At 44.0% G+C, this 21,948-nt stretch overlaps 1 protein-coding gene across 2 annotated transcripts in view; it reads left to right on the forward strand.

Moving 5' to 3' along the window:
- LOC139417914 (periostin-like) overlaps positions 1-21,948 on the forward strand; it is a 70,504-nt gene that overhangs the window by 27,141 nt on the left and 21,415 nt on the right. For both annotated transcript variants that reach the window (XM_071166904.1, XM_071166905.1), the window contains exons 8-13: positions 1,741-1,953; positions 2,875-3,009; positions 4,156-4,304; positions 8,046-8,182; positions 8,597-8,727; positions 9,132-9,262. In XM_071166904.1, the coding sequence (XP_071023005.1) occupies positions 1,741-1,953; positions 2,875-3,009; positions 4,156-4,304; positions 8,046-8,182; positions 8,597-8,727; positions 9,132-9,262 (896 nt within the window). The remainder of the gene's footprint in view (positions 1-1,740; positions 1,954-2,874; positions 3,010-4,155; positions 4,305-8,045; positions 8,183-8,596; positions 8,728-9,131; positions 9,263-21,948) is intronic.

Genomic DNA, 21,948 nt, shown 5'->3' on the forward strand with positions numbered 1-21,948 from the left:
ACAACATAGGGTTGATTAGAATGGAATCAGCCCTCGAGGTAGACAGGACAACATAGGGTTGATTAGAATGGAATCAGCCCTCTAGGTAGACAGGACAACATAGGGTTGATTAGAATGGAATCAGCCCTCTAGGTAGACAGGACACCATAGGGTTGATTAGAATGGAATCAGCCCTCGAGGTAGACAGGACACCATAGGGTTGAGGCTGTCTGGTTTGGGCTTGTGTGATAACACCACAAGGAAGGACACACACACACACACACACACACACACAAAGCTCCCAGACACCAAACAACTCCAGGGCCCTTATAGGGCATGAGTCATTAGGCCACGGTCCCATGCTAATCTGATTATCAGAGGTGCACTCTAAAAAAATGCTGGGTTGTTTTGTTTACCCAACTGCTGGGTTTCAGGCATTGGGCCACTTAGATGGGTTGTTTTCTTTAACACTAGAAAGACAGACTGAGTCAAATTGAAATATCTCTGCCATTTTAGTCATATCACCCTCCGACCTTGACTTTTACCTAACTACGTCTGTTTAACACTCATGTATATTGTTCAAATTAGTAGTAGTAGTATTATAGTATATTTATATATATAAATATATATATATACATATATATATATATATGTTGTTCAAATTAGTGGTAGTAGTAGTAGTAGTAGTAGTAGTGATAGTAGCAGTATTATAGTATATTTATATATATATATATGTATATTGTTCAAATTAGTAGTAGTAGTGGTAGTAGTAGTAGTGATAGTAGCAGTATTATAGTATATTTATCTATATATGCATATTGTTCAAATTAGTGGTAGTGGTAGTAGTAGTAGTAGCAGTAGTAGTATTATAGTATATTTATATATATGTATATTGTTCAAATTAGTGGTAGTGGTAGCAGTAGTAGTATAGTATATTTATATATATATGTATATTGTTCAAATTAGTAGTAGTAGTGGTAGTAGTAGTAGTAGCAGTAGTAGTATTATAGTATATTTATATATATGTATATTGTTCAAATTAGTAGTAGTAGTGGTAGTAGTAGTAGTAGCTAGACCATGCTGGTCTACCCCCATAATCAGCTAGACCATGCTGGTCAACCCCCATAATCAGCTAGACCATGCTGGTCAACCCCCATAACCAGCTAGACCATGCTGATCTACCCCCATAACCAGCTAGACCATGCTGGTCTACCCACATAATCAGCTAGACCATGCTGGTCTACCCCCATAACCAGCTAGACCATGCTGGTCAAGCCCCATAACCAGCTAGACCATGCTGGTCAACCCCCATAACCAGCTAGACCATGCTGGTCTACCCCCATAACCAGCTAGACCATGCTGGTCTACCCCCATAACCAGCTAGACCATGCTGGTCAACCCCCATAACCAGCTAGACCATGCTGGTCTACCCCCATAACCAGCTAGACCATGCTGGTCAACCCCCATAACCAGCTAGACCAGGGGTGGGCAATCATTTTCGGTAAAGGGCCTCATCAGGATTTCAAAATCCAGCTTGACCATTATTCAACCAGCACTGACCAGCATAGACCAGTATGGACCAGTTTATGCTGGTTATTTCAGCAGGGAATTCAGAGCCAGACTGGCCACACACACACTCTCTCTCTCTCTCTCTCTCTCTCTCTCTCTCTCTCTCTCTCTCTCTCTCTCTCTCTCTCCCTCTTTTCTTACCTCTCTCTCTCTCTCTCTCTCTTTCCTTACCTCTCTCTCTCGCCCCCGTAGCCCTGGTGAACTACCACCTGTTGAACAGTGTGCAGTGCTCTGAGGCCATCATGGCAGGCTCTGTGCACGAGACAGCAGAGGGAAGCACCGTTGAGATCGGCTGCGACGGAGACAGCCTGACGGTCAACGGTATCAAGATGGTCCTGAAGAAAGACATTGTCGCCACCAACGGAGTCATCCACCTCATCGACCGGGTCCTCATACCTGACTCAGGTAAGTCTTGTTCCCACGACGATAACCTTTCGCATAACGCAGAAGTCCTCAGGGTAAGAAACTGCAAGGGATTCAACATTTCCCCAATCCAAAATCCAACTCAATCAGTCAATCAAATAAAATATATTGTGTTGTGGGTTGACGACACAAAGGAGTTAACCACACCTTCACTCATAAGCAAGTTGTCAGTGCGCCCAGAACATTGCTCTGGGAACTAGACAGAGTAATACAATATCTCTATTTCTAGGTAAGAAGCCTGGTGTGGTACCAGTCAAGTCACATACAAGAATCAACCATGCTTTATATGACTTGTTTGTATAGCAGTTTAAAGGGACTGAAAGAGAACCTCCCCCTTCAGAGTCTAATCTGGCTTGTTTTGAGTTTTGTGAACGTCTCCGCGTGTGTTAATAAAGATTTGCTTCATTTGACTTTGAGTCTTTAGCGGTGAATATCCACGACATCCGTTGACACAACTTACAGATACCCAGCCTCGAACCCCACAGAGCAAGTAAATGCATAATCACAATGGTTAGGACATACTCCGTAGAAGGCCGGGTTGTGGGCTGGCCAGTCTTCTTCTGGCTGCACCAGAAGTAATTTATCTTGAATCTGAATGGATCGCCATGGTTTCATGGTTTCATTCAGTTCCCTGGTAGTCTATATTGAGTTTCTAGAACCATCTGAAGTTTTTTCAGATCTACTGTACATGTTTAGCACTTGTAAAAAGTCGATATAAAAAGGGCTTTGTAAAGACATTTGATTGACTTTGATTGATTTAGGAAAAGGGGTTTATGGTTCCTTTCAGTCTGGGCTAAAATGCTTGGCACACTGTAGGGCTTGTGGTGGTGCCTTGTATGTAGATATTGTGATGTGTGTTGTCGTTGTTGTTATCTGATGATCGTGTGTTGTTTCCGCTCAAAGCCAAGGAGGTGATGGAGCTGGTTGGTGAATCCCAGAGCACCTTCAGAGACATGGTGTCAGAGCTCGGCCTATCAGCTGCAATGAAGCCAGAGACAGAGTACACCCTATTGGCTCCCCTCAACCCAGCTTTCTCTGGTGAGTACACACTATTGGCTCCCCTCAACCCAGCTTTCTCTGATGAGTTCACCCTATTGGCTCCCTCAACCCAGCTTTCTCTGGTGAGTGCTTCTATTGGCTCCCCTCAACCCAGCTTTCTCTGGCGAGTGCTTCTATTGGCTCCCTCAACCCAACTTTCTCTGGTGGGTATGCTCTATTGGCTCCCCTCAACCCAGATTTCTCTGGTGGGTATGCTCTATTGGCTCCCCTCAACCCAGCTTTCTCTGGTGAGTGCTTCTATTGGCTTCCTCAACCCAACTTTCTCTGGTGGGTATGCTCTATTGGCTCCCCTCAACCCAGCTTTCTCTGGCGAGTGCTTCTATTGGCTCCCTCAACCCAACTTTCTCTGGTGGGTATGCTCTATTGGCTCCCCTCAACCCAGCTTTCTCTGGCGAGTGCTTCTATTGGCTCCCTCAACCCAGATTTCTCTGGTGGGTATGCTCTATTGGCTCCCCTCAACCCAGATTTCTCTGGTGGGTATGCTCTATTGGCTCCCCTCAACCCAGATTTCTCTGGTGGGTATGCTCTATTGGCTCCCTCAACCCAGATTTCTCTGGTGGGTATGCTCTATTGGCTCTCCTCAACCCAGATTTCTCTGGTGGGTATGCTCTATTGGCTCCCCTCAACCTACATAGCACATAACAATACCTTTTCGACTAGGGCTTGAAGCCCAATAATCTCAGCCCAGGAACTTCTGCATGGAACTTAAGCGCTTGGCCTAGACTAGAGATATTGGATAACCCCTGTTATTATGGCCTAGGAGAACACAATGGAAATAGACTCTAGGAACTCTGGAACCAACAAGCAGATGCTGTATCTTAATTTGATCATCCTGTTATTGCAGGAATTTCCCAGCACAGCAGTAAATGCAAACTTGTAGTGTATTTAAGGTTTTAAAAAAGGCTTCTAAAGTTTGTAATTTTCACTTTAAAATGTCAGACTTGATTTGCCCTAAAGAAAAATGTATCAACCCCTTACAAAAATAATCCATTAGTTATAACAATTCACATTTCCTGTTGCTGTAGGATGACTTACTGCTGTGTGAAACTGGATCAAATGAAGATACCGCATCTGTATGTTAGTATATGGTTTAACTCTCCTGTATATGTCCCCATTGTGTTGCAGATGAGGTGATGTCTTTAGACCAGAGCCTGTTGAAGGTGATCTTGGAGAACCACATTCTGAAGCAAAAACACAAACTGAGTGAACTCTACAACGGACAGCTGCTGGAGACCGTCGCTGGGAAACGAATACGCGTCTTCATCTACCGCACTGTGAGTGGGAGAAAGTGTGTGTGTGTGTGTGTGTGTGTGTGTGTGTGTGTGTGTGTGTGTGTGTGTGTGTGTGTGTGTGTGTGTGGAAGGGGTAGGGTTGTGTGTATGTGTGTGGCACAGTCCCTTAAGATCAGGTGGAGGTGTGTGTGTGTGTGTGTGTGTGTGTGTGTGTGTGTGTGTGTGTGTGTGTGTGTGTGTGTGTGTGTGTGTGTGTGTGTGTGTGTGTGTGTGTGTGTGTGGAACAGTCCCGTAAAATCAGTGGGAGGGGTGTGTCGAGGTTTTGCTCGAATGAGTTAGAATACCTCATGATAAGCTGTTGACCTCACTATTTACCAAGAGAGTTTTCATCTATATTACTCATAGCTGTCTATTTACCACCACAGACCGATACTGGCACTAAGACGACACTCAATGAGCTGTATAAAGGTCATAAGCAAACGAGGAAATGCTTATCCAGAGGTGGCGCTCGGCCAGTGATTTTAATGCAGGGAAACCGTTTGACCTCATTTCTACCAGTTACATGTTAATCTAGAGGGATTAAACTTCTACAAGCACATTTACTCCACACACAGAGACGCATACAAAGCTCTCCTTCGCTCTCCATTTGGCAAATCGGACCATAACTCTACCCTCCTGATTCCTGCTTACAAGCAAAATTTCAAACAGGAAGTACCATTGACTCGCTCAACACAGAAGTGGTCCAACGAAACGGATGCTAAACTTCAGGACTGTTTCGCACAGACTGGAAAATGTTCCAGGATTCATCCGATAATATTGAGCAGTTTACCACATCAGTCAACGGCTTCATTACTAAGTGCATCGACGACGTCATCCCCACAGTGACCGGTACGTACATATCCCAACCAGAAGCCATGGATTACAGGCAACATCCACACTGAGCTAAAGGCTAGAGCTGCCGCTTTCAAGGAGCAGGACACTAATCCGGAGGCGCATAATAAATCCATCTACAACCTCCGACGAACCATCAAACAGGCAAAGCGTTAAAACAGTACTGAGATCGAATCCTACTACACCAACTCTGATGCTCGTCGGATGTGGTAGGGCTTGCAGACTACTACGGATTACAAAAGGAAACACAGCCGCGGACTGCCCAGTGATGCGAGCCTACCAGACGAGCGAAATGCCTTTGCATGCTATGCTCACTTCAAGACAAGCAACACTGAACCATACATGAGAGCACCAGCTGTTCCGGTCGACTGTATGATCATGCTCTCCATAGCCGATGTGAGTGAGACCTTTAAACAGGTCAACATTCACAAGGCCGCAGGGCCAGTCGGATTACCAGAATGCACTGACCAGCTGGCAAGTGTCTTCACTGACATTTTCAACCTCTCTCTGTCTCAGTCTGTAATACCTACAGTGCCTTGCGAAAGTATTCGGCCCCCTTGAACTTTGCGACCTTTTGCCACATTTCAGGCTTCAAACATAAAGATATAAAACTGTATTTTTTTGTGAGGAATCAACAACAAGTGGGACACAATCATGAAGTGGAACGACATTTATTGGATATTTCAAACTTTTTTAACAAATCAAAAACTGAAAAATTGGGCGTGCAAAATTATTCAGCCCCTTTACTTTCATTGCAGCAAACTCTCTCCAGAAGTTTAGTGAGGATCTCTGAATGATCCAATGTTGACCTAAATGACTAATGATGATAAATACAATCCACCTGTGTGTAATCAAGTCTCCGTATAAATGCACCTGCACTGTGATAGTCTCAGAGGTCCGTTAAAAGCGCAGAGAGCATCATGAAGAACAAGGAACACACCAGGCAGGTCCGAGATACTGTTGTGAAGAAGTTTAAAGCCGGATTTGGATACAAAAAGATTTCCCAAGCTTTAAACATCCCAAGGAGCACTGTGCAAGCGATAATATTGAAATGGAAGGAGTATCAGACCACTGCAAATCTACCAAGACCTGGCCGTCCCTCTAAACTTTCAGCTCATACAAGGAGAAGACTGATCAGAGATGCAGCCAAGAGGCCCATGATCACTCTGGATGAACTGCAGAGATCTACAGCTGAGGTGGGAGACTCTGTCCATAGGACAACAATCAGTCGTATATTGCACAAATCTGGCCTTTATGGAAGAGTGGCAAGAAGAAAGCCATTTCTTAAAGATATCCATAAAAAGTGTTGTTTAAAGTTTGCCACAAGCCACCTGGGAACAAGCATCTCTGTTTTGTCCGAGTTTAAAAGTACAAAGTTTGCAGCCATCCACTTCCTTATGTCTGAAACACATGCTTCTAGCGAGGGCAATTTTGGGGCTTCACCATGTTTCATTGAAATGTACAGCTGTGTGTCATCCACGTAGCAGTGAAAGTTAACATTATGATTTCAAATGACAACCCCAAGAGGTAAAATATATAGTGAAAACAAAAGTGGTCCTAAAATGGACCCTTAAGGAACACCGGAAATTTACAGTTGATTTTTCAGAGGACAAACCATTCACAGAGACAAACTGATATCTTTCCGACAGATAAGATCTAAACCAGGCCAGAACTTGTAATTTGCTTTCTAATAATCATGACCTTTACTAGTCCTGTCTTAGAGGACCACTAGGCCTTTACTAGTCCTGTACTAGAGGACAGGTAGGCCTTTACTAGTCCTGTATTAGAGGACAGGTAGGCCTTTACTAGTCCTGTATTAGAGGACAGGTATGCCTTTACTAGTCCTGTACTAGAGGACAGGTAGGCCTTTACTAGTCCTGTATTAGAGGACAGGTAGGCCTTTACTAGTCCTGTATTAGAGGACAGGTAGGCCTTTACTAGTCCTGTATTAGAGGATCGCTATAGTAAAATAATGCAATTTAGGGAGCTAAATGAACAGCTCTTTCACACATGACAGACACGGGCAATATTGCCGGAAATTTATTGGCAGATATTGTCAGGTTTTTGCTTTTATAGCCAATAGTGGCTAACCAGGTGTGGGATAATGTCAATGTTGCATTGATTAGACAGCAGCTAGCAGTTTGAGGTGTCTGATACTCATCTGATTTGTTTATGACAGTTTGAGGTGGAACACATGAAAACTCACAAAATAATATAGACATTTCAAATGTTATATTATTGACTATGTACAGTGTTGTAACAATGTGCAAGTAGTTGAAGTATGAAACGGAAAATACATCTCTCTCTCTTACTCTCTCGATTGGAATGCATTGGATGGGTGGATGGATGGATGGATGGGTGGATGGATGGATGGACGGATGGGCGGGTGGATGGATGGATGGACGGATGGACGGGTGAGTGGATGGATGGGTGGATGGATGGATGGGTGGATGGATGGATGGATGGGTGGGTGGATGGATGGATGGGTGAGTGGATGGGTGGATGGATGGATGGATGGATGGATGGGTGGATGGATGGGTGGATGGATGGATGGGTGGGTGGATGGATGGGTGGGTGGGTGGACGGGTGGGTGGATGGACAGGTGGGTGGATGGACGGACGGGTGGGTGGACGGACGGATGGGTGGACGGATGGATGGGTGGATGGATGTTTAGAATTGATTGCATTGGACTAGTAACCAAAAGGATGCAAGATCGAATCCCTGAGCTGACAAGGTAAAATCTGTCGTTCTGCCCCTTGACAAGGCAGTTAAGCCGCTGTTCCTAGGCAGTCATTGAAAATAAGAATTTGTTCTAAACTGACTTACCTAGTTAAAATAAAGGTAAAATAAAATAAATAAAATTGATTGATTTGTCTCTATCTCCGTCTCTAGGCTGTGTGTATTGAGAATTCCTGCATGGTGCGAGGCAGTAAAGAGGGCAGCAACGGAGCCCTTCACCTGATGAGGTCTCTTATCAAACCAGCTCAGACCACCATCTACAAGGTTCTCATGGCAGATGGACGCTTCAAGTAAGGACATCCAAACCAATGTGTTAATTTGACGGTACATCTTGAGACTCGGGACTATTGGTATCAATGAAAGATTTGTGTGATACGTGAAAATAAGTCAAAAATAGACGTTTGTCTATAATACCTCCAATTTGAGGTGAAACCGTTGGTATAGATCTATAGATGGTATATCTTTAAAAAAAAATACAAAAATAATAAGTAAAAATTCCTTCATGGTTATCTCTGCATGTTCCATTAAGACAAAGATTTTCAAGACTTATTGAACTAAAGACTCACTGTTTCTCTCTGTGCTCTCAAGGATTTGATTGAGTCATTAATTAATTGATTGATTGGATTATTGATTTATTGAGTGATTTGTTGATTGGTTGATTGGTTGAGTGATTGGTTTATCTATCTCTATGTATCTGTCTGTAGTATCTTCCTGTCTCTGATGAAGAGTGCAGGTCTGACAGAGCTGTTGAAACAGGAGGGATCCTACACCGTTTTCGCACCCACAGATGAAGCCTTCGACGGGCTCACAGAACGGGACATCACCCTGCTGGCCAGTTAGTACTCCGTCTCTCTTTCCATCCTTCAATCTTGTTAGCAATCTTCTTTCATTCTTCATCCACTTTACAACATAGGACAGGAACCAGCAATGTAGAAGATGCCTGTTGGAGAATTCAGTGTTTCCACCTGTCCAGTTCTTTGAGTTTACTGCTTTCCCACCTGTCCAGTTCTTTGAGTTTACTGCTTTCCTACCTGTCCAGTTCTTTGAGTTTACTGCTTTCCTACCTGTCCAGTTCTTTGAGTTTACTGCTTTTCTACCTGTCCAGTTCTTTGAGTTTACTGCTTTCCCACCTGTCCAGTTCTTTGAGTTCAGTTCATAAAAGGAGAAGTGATAGAGGGAGCCACTGTTGAGATACATATTTGTGTAACTCCTGTTTTTCCTGTGTGACATCATCATTAGGCGACGTGAACGCTCTGAGGACCATCCTCCTGTATCACTTCAGTAACGGAGTGTTCATCAACGGGGGACTGGAGGGAGGGGTCACGAACCTGCTCAAGACCATCCAGGGACACAACCTGCAAGTGCTGTCTGTATGTACACTAAACCATTCTCATACAGTGCACGCTTTAATTGTTTGTTGTTCTAGGCTACATGGCTTAAAATACTTGCTCGCTAAGCCTAACTTCCATTCATGGACAGAGAAAGCAACGTTAGGGAGTTAAGATTAGCCTACATTAGCTACATATTGAACTTCCATCCTCTCAGGTCAGGGGCACAATGTATGAATTGACGGTTGGATCCGAATTGATTATATAATCATTAGCCAGTACAGAGACTTAAGTACAACCACAAGTCCAAATCGCTATCTTCATCCATGGGTAATTTAGGAAAGGGACAATTTTAGCTAGCTAGTTAGCCATTGGAGGACAACACAACGAGATGCAACAATTCAAGTTGTTTCTGTCAATGACATATGCTCTCAAAGGGATTTGATATCAGTGATGTCAAATCCAAACTGGTTTCACCTTGAAACTTTTCTTTGGTGCTGCAGGACCATTCACAGTTGAGCTCAATGCTGATCTGCAAATTGTGATGCTATTTTTTTTTTTGTCAAGGGAGGTCATACTTGTTTGGACCAGACAGCATCAGATAGGTGGCCTACAGGTAGAGAGACAGAGGGGGCGCTGTTTTGCTCACACGGATGCTTTCTCCTGTGGGATACATTCAGCCTCTTGTGAATTGAAGGACAATTCTGAAACAGAGAGAAGACACATTATTATTATAATATTCTTTAAATAATTTTTTTGGGGGAAAGCCTGGATTCCCTTGGCATCCATAAATACACACCACTGGTGACAGGTTTGTGATTCTGACAGGTTTGTGATTTTTGACAGGTTTGTGATTCTGACAGGTTTGTGATTTTTGACAGGTTTGTGATTTTTGACAGGTTTGTGATTCTGACAGGTTTGTGATTCTGACAGGTTTGTGATTCTGACAGGTTTGTGATTCTGACAGGTTCGTGATTTGACAGGTTCGTGATTTGACAGGTTCGTGATTTTTGACAAGTTTGTGATTTTTGACAGGTTCGTGATTTGACAGGTTCGTGATTTTTTGACAGGTTCGTGATTCTGACAGGCTCACCCAATCAGGTTTAAGCCTCGATGTGGACTTAGACCATCAAATTGTTGTATTTTTTCTATTTAAAAATGTTTGAGATTAAAAATAGAAAATCTCATAAGCATAAGAAAACATCGATTTTTTTCACACAGCGTCTTTCCGTCGCCGTTTGGGAACTTTTTGTCAGATTTAGAGTAGACCCACTTCTCCAGCCACCACTACACCTCCACATAGAGCCGATGGAGAGACAGCCACCACTACACCTCCACATAGAGCCGATGGAGAGACAGCCACCACTACACCTCCACATAGAGCCGATGGAGAGACAGCCACCACTACACCTCCACATAGAGCCGATGGAGAGACAGCCACCACTACACCTCCACATAGAGCCGATGGAGAGACAGCCACCACTACACCTCCACATAGAGCCGATGGAGAGACAGCCACCACTACACCCCTGCATAGAGCCGATGGAGAGACAGCCACCACTACACCTCCACATAGAGCCGATGGAGAGACAGCCACCACTACACCTCCACATAGAGCCGATGGAGAGACAGCGGCCACACACAGCATGTTGTTAAATCACCACTACATCTCCACATAGAACCGACATCCTATCTAGCTGCTAGGAGGATGTCATGCCATTGGAGGAGTGGTTGAGTGACTGACTGTTTCCACTCATATCGTTTTTTTTTCGGTGAACACGCAGCTAGAGACCCAGGTGTCATTTGGTTAGCGCTAGCAAGAACTTGAACAACTGTTATCCAGTTACCATATCGCTTGCATTCGCAAATTCCCTCTGTTCTATCTACTCTGATTTCAGAGCACTCTCGTCAGAAGTGTGCCAGAGCTCAGAACAACTGATGAATTTACGAACGCACACTGAACCCACTGAACATGACCCGGTGTCAGTAAACATAGACAATAAAAAGTTATAGAACATTCTAGATAACATGTAAACAGCCTAACCAGTTCTTCTATGGCGAGGAAAACGGTCATAGTGAGGTGTTCTCTCATTTGTGTCTGGAAGTAGCTAGCTAGTGTAACAGTATAACTTTAGACCGTCCCCTCGCCCATACCCGGGCGCGAACCAGGGACCCTCTGCACACATCAACAACAGTCACCCACGAAGCATCGTTACCCATCGCTCCACAAAAGCCGCGGCCCTTGCAGAGCAAGGGGAACCACTACTTCAAGGTCTCAGAGCAAGTGATGTCACAGATTGAAACGATATTTAGCGCCCACCACCTCTAACTAAGCTATCCGTTTCACATCCGTTACACTAGCAAGCAACCCAACTTTAGCCAGTTAGCTTGGGTGCTTGGTTGGGACAAGCACCTATTTGGTAGGCAAGCTGCAGACGGATGAAGAGGCTACAATTCCCCATCGTTTATCAGTGCAATCGTGACGGCCAACTAGCTGGAAAAAAAGTTTGAGAGGGTTTATCTAATGTTCCTTGGTTAGATTTTAGCTCATCTTGCTCTGGCTAGCATTAGTTGTTGATCTGGTTGTTGTTGATGTGCAAATAGAGGAAGATAGCCTACCTTGTCATGGTTGTTTGATCAATAAGACTGTAAAGTTCCCGAATGTCAGACGACTCCCGTGGTGTTTACATATTTGCAGAAATCCATTCAGCTGTATTATGAGGCTTTTGGCGAATGTGTTCTAATGATCTAAAGTCACACTGTTGCTACTTCCTGTAAACACACAGTCCAGTACAAAGTGAATGATGGCAGGTCCTACTATCTGTAAACACACAGTCCAGTTCATAGTGAATGATGGCAGGACCTACTGCCTGTAAACACACAGTCGAGTTCATAGTGAATGATGACAGGCCCTACTGCCTGTAAACACACAGTCCAGTTCATAGTGATTGATGACAGGCCCTACAGCCTGTAAACACACAGTCCAGTTCATAGTGAATGATGACAGGCCCTACTGCCTGTAGACACACAGTCCAGTTCATAGTGAATGATGACAGGTCCTACTGCCTGTAAACACACAGTCCAGTTCATAGTGAATGATGGCAGGACCTACTGCCTGTAAACACACAGTCGAGTTCATAGTGAATGATGACAGGCCCTACTGCCTGTAAACACACAGTCCAGTTCATAGTGATTGATGACAGGCCCTACAGCCTGTAAACACACAGTCCAGTTCATAGTGAATGATGACAGGCCCTACTGCCTGTAAACACACAGTCCAGTTCATAGTGAATGATGACAGGCCCTACTGCCTGTAAACACACAGTCCAGTTCATAGTGAATGATGACAGACCCTACTGCCTGTAAACACACAGTCCAGTTCATAGTGAATGATGACAGGCCCTACTGCCTGTAAACACACAGTCCAGTTCATAGTGAATGATGACAGGTCCTACTGCCTGTAAACACACAGTCCAGTTCATAGTGAATGATGACAGGACCTACTGCCTGTAAACACACAGTCCAGTTCAAAGTGCCTATAAACACACAGTCCAGTTCATAGTGAATGATGACAGGTCCTACTGCCTGTAAACACACAGTCCAGTTCATAGTGAATGATAACAGGCCCTACTGCCTGTAAACACACAGTCCAGTTCAAAGTGAATTATGACAGGTCCTACTGCCTGTAAACACACAGTCCAGTTCATAGTGAATGATAACAGGCCCTACTGCCTGTAAACACACAGTCCAGTTCATAGTGAATGATGACAGGCCCTACTGCCTGTAAACACACAGTCCAGTTCATAGTGAATGATGACAGGCCCTACTGCCTGTAAACACACAGTCCAGTTCATAGTGAATGATGACAGGCCCTACTGCCTGTAAACACACAGTCCAGTTCATAGTGAATGATGGCAGGTCCTACTGCCTGTAAACACACAATCCAGTTCATAGTGACTGATGACAGACCCTACTGCCTTTAAACACACAGTCCAGTTCATGGTGAATGATGGCAGGTCCTACTGCCTGTAAACACACAGTCCAGTTCATAGTGAATGATTGCAGGTCCTACTGCCTGTAAACACACAGTCCAGTTCATAGTGAATGATGACAGGTCCTACTGCCTGTAGACACACAGTCCAGTTCATAGTGAATGATAACAGACACTACTGCCTGTAAACACACAGTCCAGTTCATAGTGAATGATGACAGGTCCTACTGCCTGTAAACACACAGTCCAGTTCATAGTGAATGATGGCAGGTCCTTCTGCCTGTAAACACACAGTCCAGTTCATAGTGAATGATGACAGGTCCTACTGCCTGTAAACACACAGTCCAGTTCATAGTGAATGATGACAGACCCTACTGCCTGTAAACACACAGTCCAGTTCATAGTGAATGATGGCAGGCCCTACTGCCTGTAAACACACAGTCTAGTTCATAGTGAATAGTGGCAGGCCCTACTGCCTGTAAACACACAGTCCAGTTCATAGTGAATGATGACAGGCCCTACTGCCTGTAAACACACAGTCCAGTTCATAGTGAATGATGACAGGTCCTACTGCCTGTAAACACAAAGTCCAGTTCATAGTGAATGATGGCAGTTCCTACTGCCTGTAAACACACAGTCCAGTTCATAGTGAATGATGGCAGGCCCTACTGCCTGTAAACACACAGTCCAGTTCATAGTGAATGATGACAGGCCCTACTGCCTGTAAACACACAGTCCAGTTCATAGTGAATGATGACAGGTCCTACTATCCTGTAAACACACAGTCCAGTTCATAGTGATTGATGACAGGTCCTACTGCCTGTAAACACACAGTCCAGTTCAAAGTGAATGATGACAGGCCCTACTGCCTGTAAACACACAGTCCAGTTCATAGTGAATGATGACAGGTCCTACTGCCTGTAAACACACAGTCCAGTTCATAGTGAATGATGACAGGACCTACTGCCTGTAAACACACAGTCCAGTTCAAAGTGCCTATAAACACACAGTCCAGTTCATAGTGAATGATGACAGGTCCTACTGCCTGTAAACACACAGTCCAGTTCATAGTGAATGATAACAGGCCCTACTGCCTGTAAACACACAGTCCAGTTCAAAGTGAATTATGACAGGTCCTACTGCCTGTAAACACACAGTCCAGTTCATAGTGAATGATAACAGGCCCTACTGCCTGTAAACACACAGTCCAGTTCATAGTGAATGATGAAAGGCCCTACTGCCTGTAAACACACAGTCCAGTTCATAGTGAATGATGACAGGCCCTACTGCCTGTAAACACACAGTCCAGTTCATAGTGAATGATGACAGGCCCTACTGCCTGTAAACACACAGTCCAGTTCATAGTGAATGATGGCAGGTCCTACTGCCTGTAAACACACAATCCAGTTCATAGTGACTGATGACAGACCCTACTGCCTTTAAACACACAGTCCAGTTCATGGTGAATGATGGCAGGTCCTACTGCCTGTAAACACACAGTCCAGTTCATAGTGAATGATTGCAGGTCCTACTGCCTGTAAACACACAGTCCAGTTCATAGTGAATGATGACAGGTCCTACTGCCTGTAGACACACAGTCCAGTTCATAGTGAATGATAACAGACACTACTGCCTGTAAACACACAGTCCAGTTCATAGTGAATGATGACAGGTCCTACTGCCTGTAAACACACAGTCCAGTTCATAGTGAATGATGGCAGGTCCTTCTGCCTGTAAACACACAGTCCAGTTCATAGTGAATGATGACAGGTCCTACTGCCTGTAAACACACAGTCCAGTTCATTGTGAATGATGACAGACCCTACTGCCTGTAAACACACAGTCCAGTTCATAGTGAATGATGGCAGGCCCTACTGCCTGTAAACACACAGTCTAGTTCATAGTGAATAGTGGCAGGCCCTACTGCCTGTAAACACACAGTCCAGTTCATAGTGAATGATGACAGGCCCTACTGCCTGTAAACACACAGTCCAGTTCATAGTGAATGATGACAGGTCCTACTGCCTGTAAACACACAGTCCAGTTCATAGTGAATGATGGCAGTTCCTACTGCCTGTAAACACACAGTCCAGTTCATAGTGAATGATGGCAGGCCCTACTGCCTGTAAACACACAGTCCAGTTCATAGTGAATGATGACAGGCCCTACTTCCTGTAAACACAGTCCAGTTCATAGTGAATGATGACAGGCCCTACTGCCTGTAAACACACAGTCCAGTTCATAGTGAATGATGACAGGCCCTACTGCCTGTTAACACACAGTCCAGTTCATAGTGAATGATGACAGGCCCTACTGCCTGTAAACACACAGTCCAGTTCATAGTGAATGATGACAATTCCTACTGCCTGTAAACACACAGTCCAGTTCATAATGAATGATGCCAGGCCCTACTGCCTGTAAACACACAGTCCAGATCAAAGTGAATGATGACAGGCCATACTGCCTGTAAACACACAGTCCAGTTCATAGTGAATGATGACAGGCCCTACTGCCTGTAAACACACAGTCCAGTTCATAGTGAATGATGACAGGCCCAACTGCCTGTAAACACACAGTCCAGTTCATAGTGAATGATGACAGGCCCTACTGCCTGTAAACACACAGTCCAGTTCATAGTGAATGATGGCAGGTCCTACTGCCTGTAAACACACAGTCCAGTTCATAGTGAATGATGACAGGCCCTACTGCTTGTAGACACACAGTCCAGTTCATAGTGAATGATGACAGGCCCTACTTCCTGTAAACACACAGTCCAGTTCATAGTGAATGATGACAGGCCCTACTTCCTGTAAACACACAGTCCAGTTCATAGTGAATGATGACAGGTCCTACTGCCTGTAGACACACAGTCCAGTTCATAGTGAATGATGGCAGGTCCTACTGCCTGTAAACACACAGTCCAGTTCATAGTGAATGATGACAGGCCCTACTGCCTGTAAACACACAGTCCAGTTCATAGTGAATGATGACAGTCCCTACTGCCTGTAAACACACAGTCCAGTTCATAGTGAATGATGACAGGCCCTACTGCCTGTAAACACACAGTCCAGTTCATAGTGAATGATGACAGGCCCTACTGCCTGTAAACACACAGTCCACTACAAAGTGAATGATGACAGGCCCTACTGCCTGTAAACACACAGTCCACTACAAAGTGAATGATGACAGGCCCGTGTGGCAAATGGCTTGTTTGTATAAAGGTCTACTGTATCTCTGATTGGCTATAGCGCCCCGGTCTGTGTAGACTCCTGTCCTGGACAAGACAGATGTTTTATTCTGTTTTATTTGCAGCAGTGTCTATTCATTGTCCAAAATGGCCGCTTTCCCACTATATTGCCTATAGAATTTTCACATTCCTTAGTATACCTGATTCCCAAACATTCTAAGAATTTATGAAAACGTGAAAATTACCATATTTAAGTGCTCACGTGAAAATTACCATATTTAAATGCTCATATAACAGAACATGGCCAAGATGTTCAAATGTTCATAAATGACCAGCATGGTCCAATAATAATAAGGCAGAACAGTTGAAACTGGAGCAGCAGCACGGCCAGGTGGACTGGGGACAGCAAGGAGTCATCATGTCAGGTAGTCCTGGGGCATGGTCCTAGGGCTCAGGTCCTCCGAGAGAGAGAAAGAAAGAGAGAAAGAGAGAATTAGAGAGAGCATACTTAAATTCACACAGGACACCGAATAGGACAGGAGAAGTACTCCAGATATAACAAACTGACCCTAGCCCCCCGACACATAAACTACTGCAGCATAAATACTGGAGGCTGAGACAGGAGGAGTCAGGAGACACTGTTTAAAGAATCTGTATGTCGTTCTGAAATATGTACACTGAAATACTGGACATTTTGACTCTTATGATGGTGATGATTTGACAAAATTACAATTATAGTCTTGAATTGGACTTGCATTCTTCTGGTGTTGGTCTTGGACCCCTTGTCTCCGTCTTGACTCAGTCTCACCCCCCCCAGTCTTGGACCCCATGTCTCCGTCTTGACTCAGTCTCAACCCCCCCCCCCCCCCCCCCCCCCCCCCCCCCCCGGTCTTGGACCCCTTGTCTCCGTCTTGACTCAGTCTCAACCCCCCCCCCCCCCCCGGTCTCTCGGTCCCCTTGTCTTCGTCTTGACTCAGTCTCAACCCCCCCCCCCCCCCCGGTCTTGGACCCCTTGTCTCCGTCTTGACTCAGTCTCAACCCCCCCCCCCCCCCGGTCTCTCGGTCCCCTTGTCCCCGTCTTGACTCAGTCTCACCCCCCCCCCCCCCCGGTCTTGGTCTTGACTCTGACTTCATTTAGGTGGTCTCGAAAACAACACTGCTCTGAGGTAGTCCCAGAGGCAGAGCAGACGGAAACTTAGTAGGCAGCATTTCCTCTCATTACTGTCTGCAATTACATCGTTATCCAATAGGAAACACCCTTCATTACCACATGGGTTCCAGTAACAAGACTTACATGAGCTCTTACAGTGCATTCAGATAGTATGCAAACCCCTTAACTTTTTATGCATGTTGTTACATTACAGCCTTGTTCTAAAATGGTTTCAACTGTTTGTTTCCTTCATCCATCTACACACAATACCCCATAATGACATCACAATACCCCATAATGACATCACAATACCCCATAATGACATCACAATACCCCATAATGACATCACAATACCCCATAATGACATCACAATATCCCATAATGACATCACAATACCCCATAATGACATCACAATACCCCATAATGACATCACAATACCCCATAATGACATCACAATACCCCAATAATGACATCACAATACCCCAATAATGACATCACAATACCCCAATAATGACATCACAATACCCCATAATGACATCACAATACCCCATAATGACATCACAATACCCCATAATGACATCACAATACCCCATAATGACATCACAATACCCCATACTGACATCACAATACCCCATACTGACATCACAACACCCCATACTGACATCACAACACCCCATACTGACATCACAATACCCCATAATGACAAAGTGAAAACAGGTTTATAGAATTGTTTGAAAATGTATTGAAAAAAAACAAAGAAATTAAATATAACATTTACATAAATAATCAAATCCTTTACTCAGTACTTTGTTGAAGCACTTTTGGCAGCTGTTACAGCCTCCAGTCTTCTTGGGTTTGACGCTAGAAGCTTGGCACACCTGTATTTGCAGAGTTTCTCCCATTCTTCTCTGCAGATCCTCTCAATCTCTGTCAGGTTGGATGAGGAGCGTCGCTGCACAGCTATCAGGTCTATCCAGAGATGTTCAAGTCCGGGCTGTCGCTGGGCCACTCAAGGACATTCAGAGACTTGTCCCGAAGCCACTCCTGCGTTGTCTTGGCTGTGTGCTTAGGGTCGTTGTCCTGTTGAAAGGTGAACCTTCACCCCATTCTGAGGTCCTGAGTGCACTGGAGCAGGTTTTCATCAAGGATATCAATGTACTTTGCTCTGTTCTTCTTTCCCTTGATCCTGACTAGTCTCTCAGTCCCTGTCATTTAAAAACATCCCCACAGCATGATGCTGCCACCACCATGCTTCACCGTAGGGATGGTGCCAGGTTTCCACCAGATGTGACGCTTGGCATTCAGGCCAAAGAGTTCAATCTTGGTTTCATCAGACCAGATAATCTTGTTTCTCATGGTCTGAGAGTCCTTTAGGAGCCTTTTTGCAAACTCTAAGCGGTGTCATGTGGCTTTTACTGAGGAGTGGCTTCCGTCTAGCCAGTCTACCGTAAAGGCCTGATATGTGGAGTGCTGCAGAGATGGTTGTCCATCTAGAAAGTTTTCCCATCTCCACAGAGGAACTCTGGAGCTTTGTCAGAGTGATCATTAGGTTCTTGGTCACCTCCCTTGGTCACCTCCCTTGGTCATCTCCCTTGGTCACCTCCCTGAACTTGGCCGTTCTCCCCCGATTGCTCAGTTCTTGGTGGTTCCAAATTTCTTCCATTTAAGAATGACGGAGGCCACTGTGTTCTTGGGGACCTTCAATGCTACAGACATGTTTTGGTACCCTTCTCCAGATCTGTGCTTCGACACAATCCTGTCTCGGAGCTCTACGGACAATTCCTTTGACCTCATGGCTTGGTTTTTGCTCTGACATGCACTGTCAACTGTAGGACCTTATATAGACAGGTGTGTGCCTTTCCAAATCATGTCCAATCAATTGAATTTACCACAGTTGGACTCCGATCTAGTTGTAGAAACATACTTATGTAAATAAGGTATTTCTGTTTGTTTTTTTAATACATTTCTAAAACCCTGTTTTTTTTTGTCATTATGGGGTATTGTGTGTAGATTGATGAGGATTATTTTTTGTTTAATCCAGGAGAGAATACGGCTGTTTCATACCAAAATGTGGAAAAGGAGAATACACTGGTACATATAATACATGACTTAGGCTAGCAGGTTTTTCAGTATCATAGATTACCATGATGAATGGTCAGGACTCTCTACTTCTCTCTCTCTCTCTCTCTCTCTCTCTCTCTCTCTCTCTCTCTCTTTACCCTCCTTGTCCATCTTACTTAGATCTCCTCAACCGTAACCCTCTCCTCCCCTCTCCCTCCCTCCCTCCCTCCCTCCCTGCATGCCTTGTTTCTGAACTTCCTCCAAGCATTAAGGAAGGCTTTTCTGAGACTGTCCAGACTGATAGAGACAGGAAAAGGGCTATCTGCGTTGTGGATAAAAATGAAGGGAGGGGAAGAGGGGGGGGGGGGGGGTGAAAAACGGGAGAGAGAGAGAGAGAGAGAGAGAGAGAGAGAGAGAGAGAGAGAGAGAGAGACAACTGAACTCCACAGACAGGCTCTGAAGGAGCAGATTTTTTAAATATTTGTTTATTTAACTATTAAAGTCAGTTAAGAACAAATCCTTATTTTCAATGACTGCCTACCGGGAAACAGTGGGTTAACTGCCTTGTTCAGAGGCAGAACAGCATATATTTTTTTAAGGAAATAGCTGTAATGGGAGGAGATTATTGGCTATTGTCTAAATGGGGACGTGAAGACAGACAGGAAGTAAGAAGTGACCTTACATACACTGAGGTGAAAATGTGTGTGTGTGTGTGTGAGTGTGTGTGTGTGCTTGCGTGTATGTCTTCATGGGGTGTGCGTGTTCACAGAGTTAGAGAAAGTGGCTCAAATTAGGGGTTAGAGAGAGAGACACTCAAAGTCGAGGGTTAGAGAGAGAGACACTCAAAGTCGAGGGTTAGAGAGAGGGGGACCCAGGATAGGAGAGAAACTGTTCTGTCTCTGACTGGACATGTCCGTCCCCAGAGACACACGGCGACAGTTATATTACAGGAAGTTAGTTTCCCTGGCGGCACAGGAAGTTACAGTTCCAAAACCTCCAACAATGGGAGGAACATGCCATCTGGAACTGCCATCTGGAACTGCCATCTGGAACTGCCATCTGGAACTGCCATCTGTGAGAGTTTCATGTCTTCACTTTTCACCTTTTTAATTCAGATGTTTCTTTAAAACACACACACGCAAACATCATTATGTCCTGATGTTATTAGTAAGGGAATCATTATGTCCTGATGTTATTAGTAAGGGAATCATTATGTCCTGATGTTATTAGTTAGGGAATCATTATGTCCTGATGTTATTAGTAAGGGAATCATTATGTCCTGATGTTATTAGTAAGGGAATCATTATGTCCTGATGTTATTAGTAAGGGAATCATTATGTCCTGATGTTATTAGTTAGGGAATCATTATATCCTGATGTTATCAGTTAGGGAATCATTATGTCCTGATGTTATTAGTTAGGGAATCATTATGTCCTGATGTTATTAGTAAGGGAATCATTATGTCCTGATGTTGTTAGTAAGGGAATCATTATGTCCTGATGTTATTAGTTAGGGAATCATTATGTCCTGGTGTTATCAGTTAGGGAATCATTATGTCCTGATGTTATTAGTAAGGGAATCATTATGTCCTGATGTTATTAGTAAGGGAATCATTATGTCCTGATGCTATTAGTTAGGGAATCATTATGTCCTGATGTTATTAGTTAGGGAATCATTATGTCCTGGTGTTATTAGTTAGGGAATCATTATGTCCTGATGTTATTAGTAAGGGAATCATTATGTCCTGATGTTATTAGTAAGGGACTCATTATGTCCTGATGCTATTAGTTATGGAATCATTATGTCCTGATGTTATTAATAAGGGAATCATTATGTCCTGATGTTATCAGTTAGGGAATCATTATGTCCTGATGTCATTAGTTAGGGAATCATTATGTCCTGATGTTATTAGTAAGGGAATCATTATGTCCTGGTGTTATTAGTAAGGGAATCATTATGCCCTGATGTTATTAGTAAGGGAATCATTATGTCCTGATGTTATTAGTAAGGGAATCATTATGTCCTGATGTTATTAGTAAGGGAATCATTATGGCCTGATGTTATTAGTTAGGGAATCATTATGTCCTGATGTTATTAGTAAGGGAATCATTATGTCCTGATGTTATTAGTTAGGGAATCATTATGTCCTGATGTCATTAGTTAGGGAATCATTATGTCCTGATGTTATTAGTAAGGGAATCATTATGTCCTGATGTTATTAGTAAGGGAATCATTATGTCCTGGTGTTATTGGTAAGGGAATCATTATGTCCTGATGTTATTAGTAAGGGAATCATTATGTCCTGATGTTATTAGTAAGGGAATCATAATGTCCTGATG

The sequence above is a fragment of the Oncorhynchus clarkii genome, chromosome 10, assembly GCF_045791955.1.
Source record: "Oncorhynchus clarkii lewisi isolate Uvic-CL-2024 chromosome 10, UVic_Ocla_1.0, whole genome shotgun sequence".
NCBI lineage: Eukaryota > Metazoa > Chordata > Actinopteri > Salmoniformes > Salmonidae > Oncorhynchus > Oncorhynchus clarkii.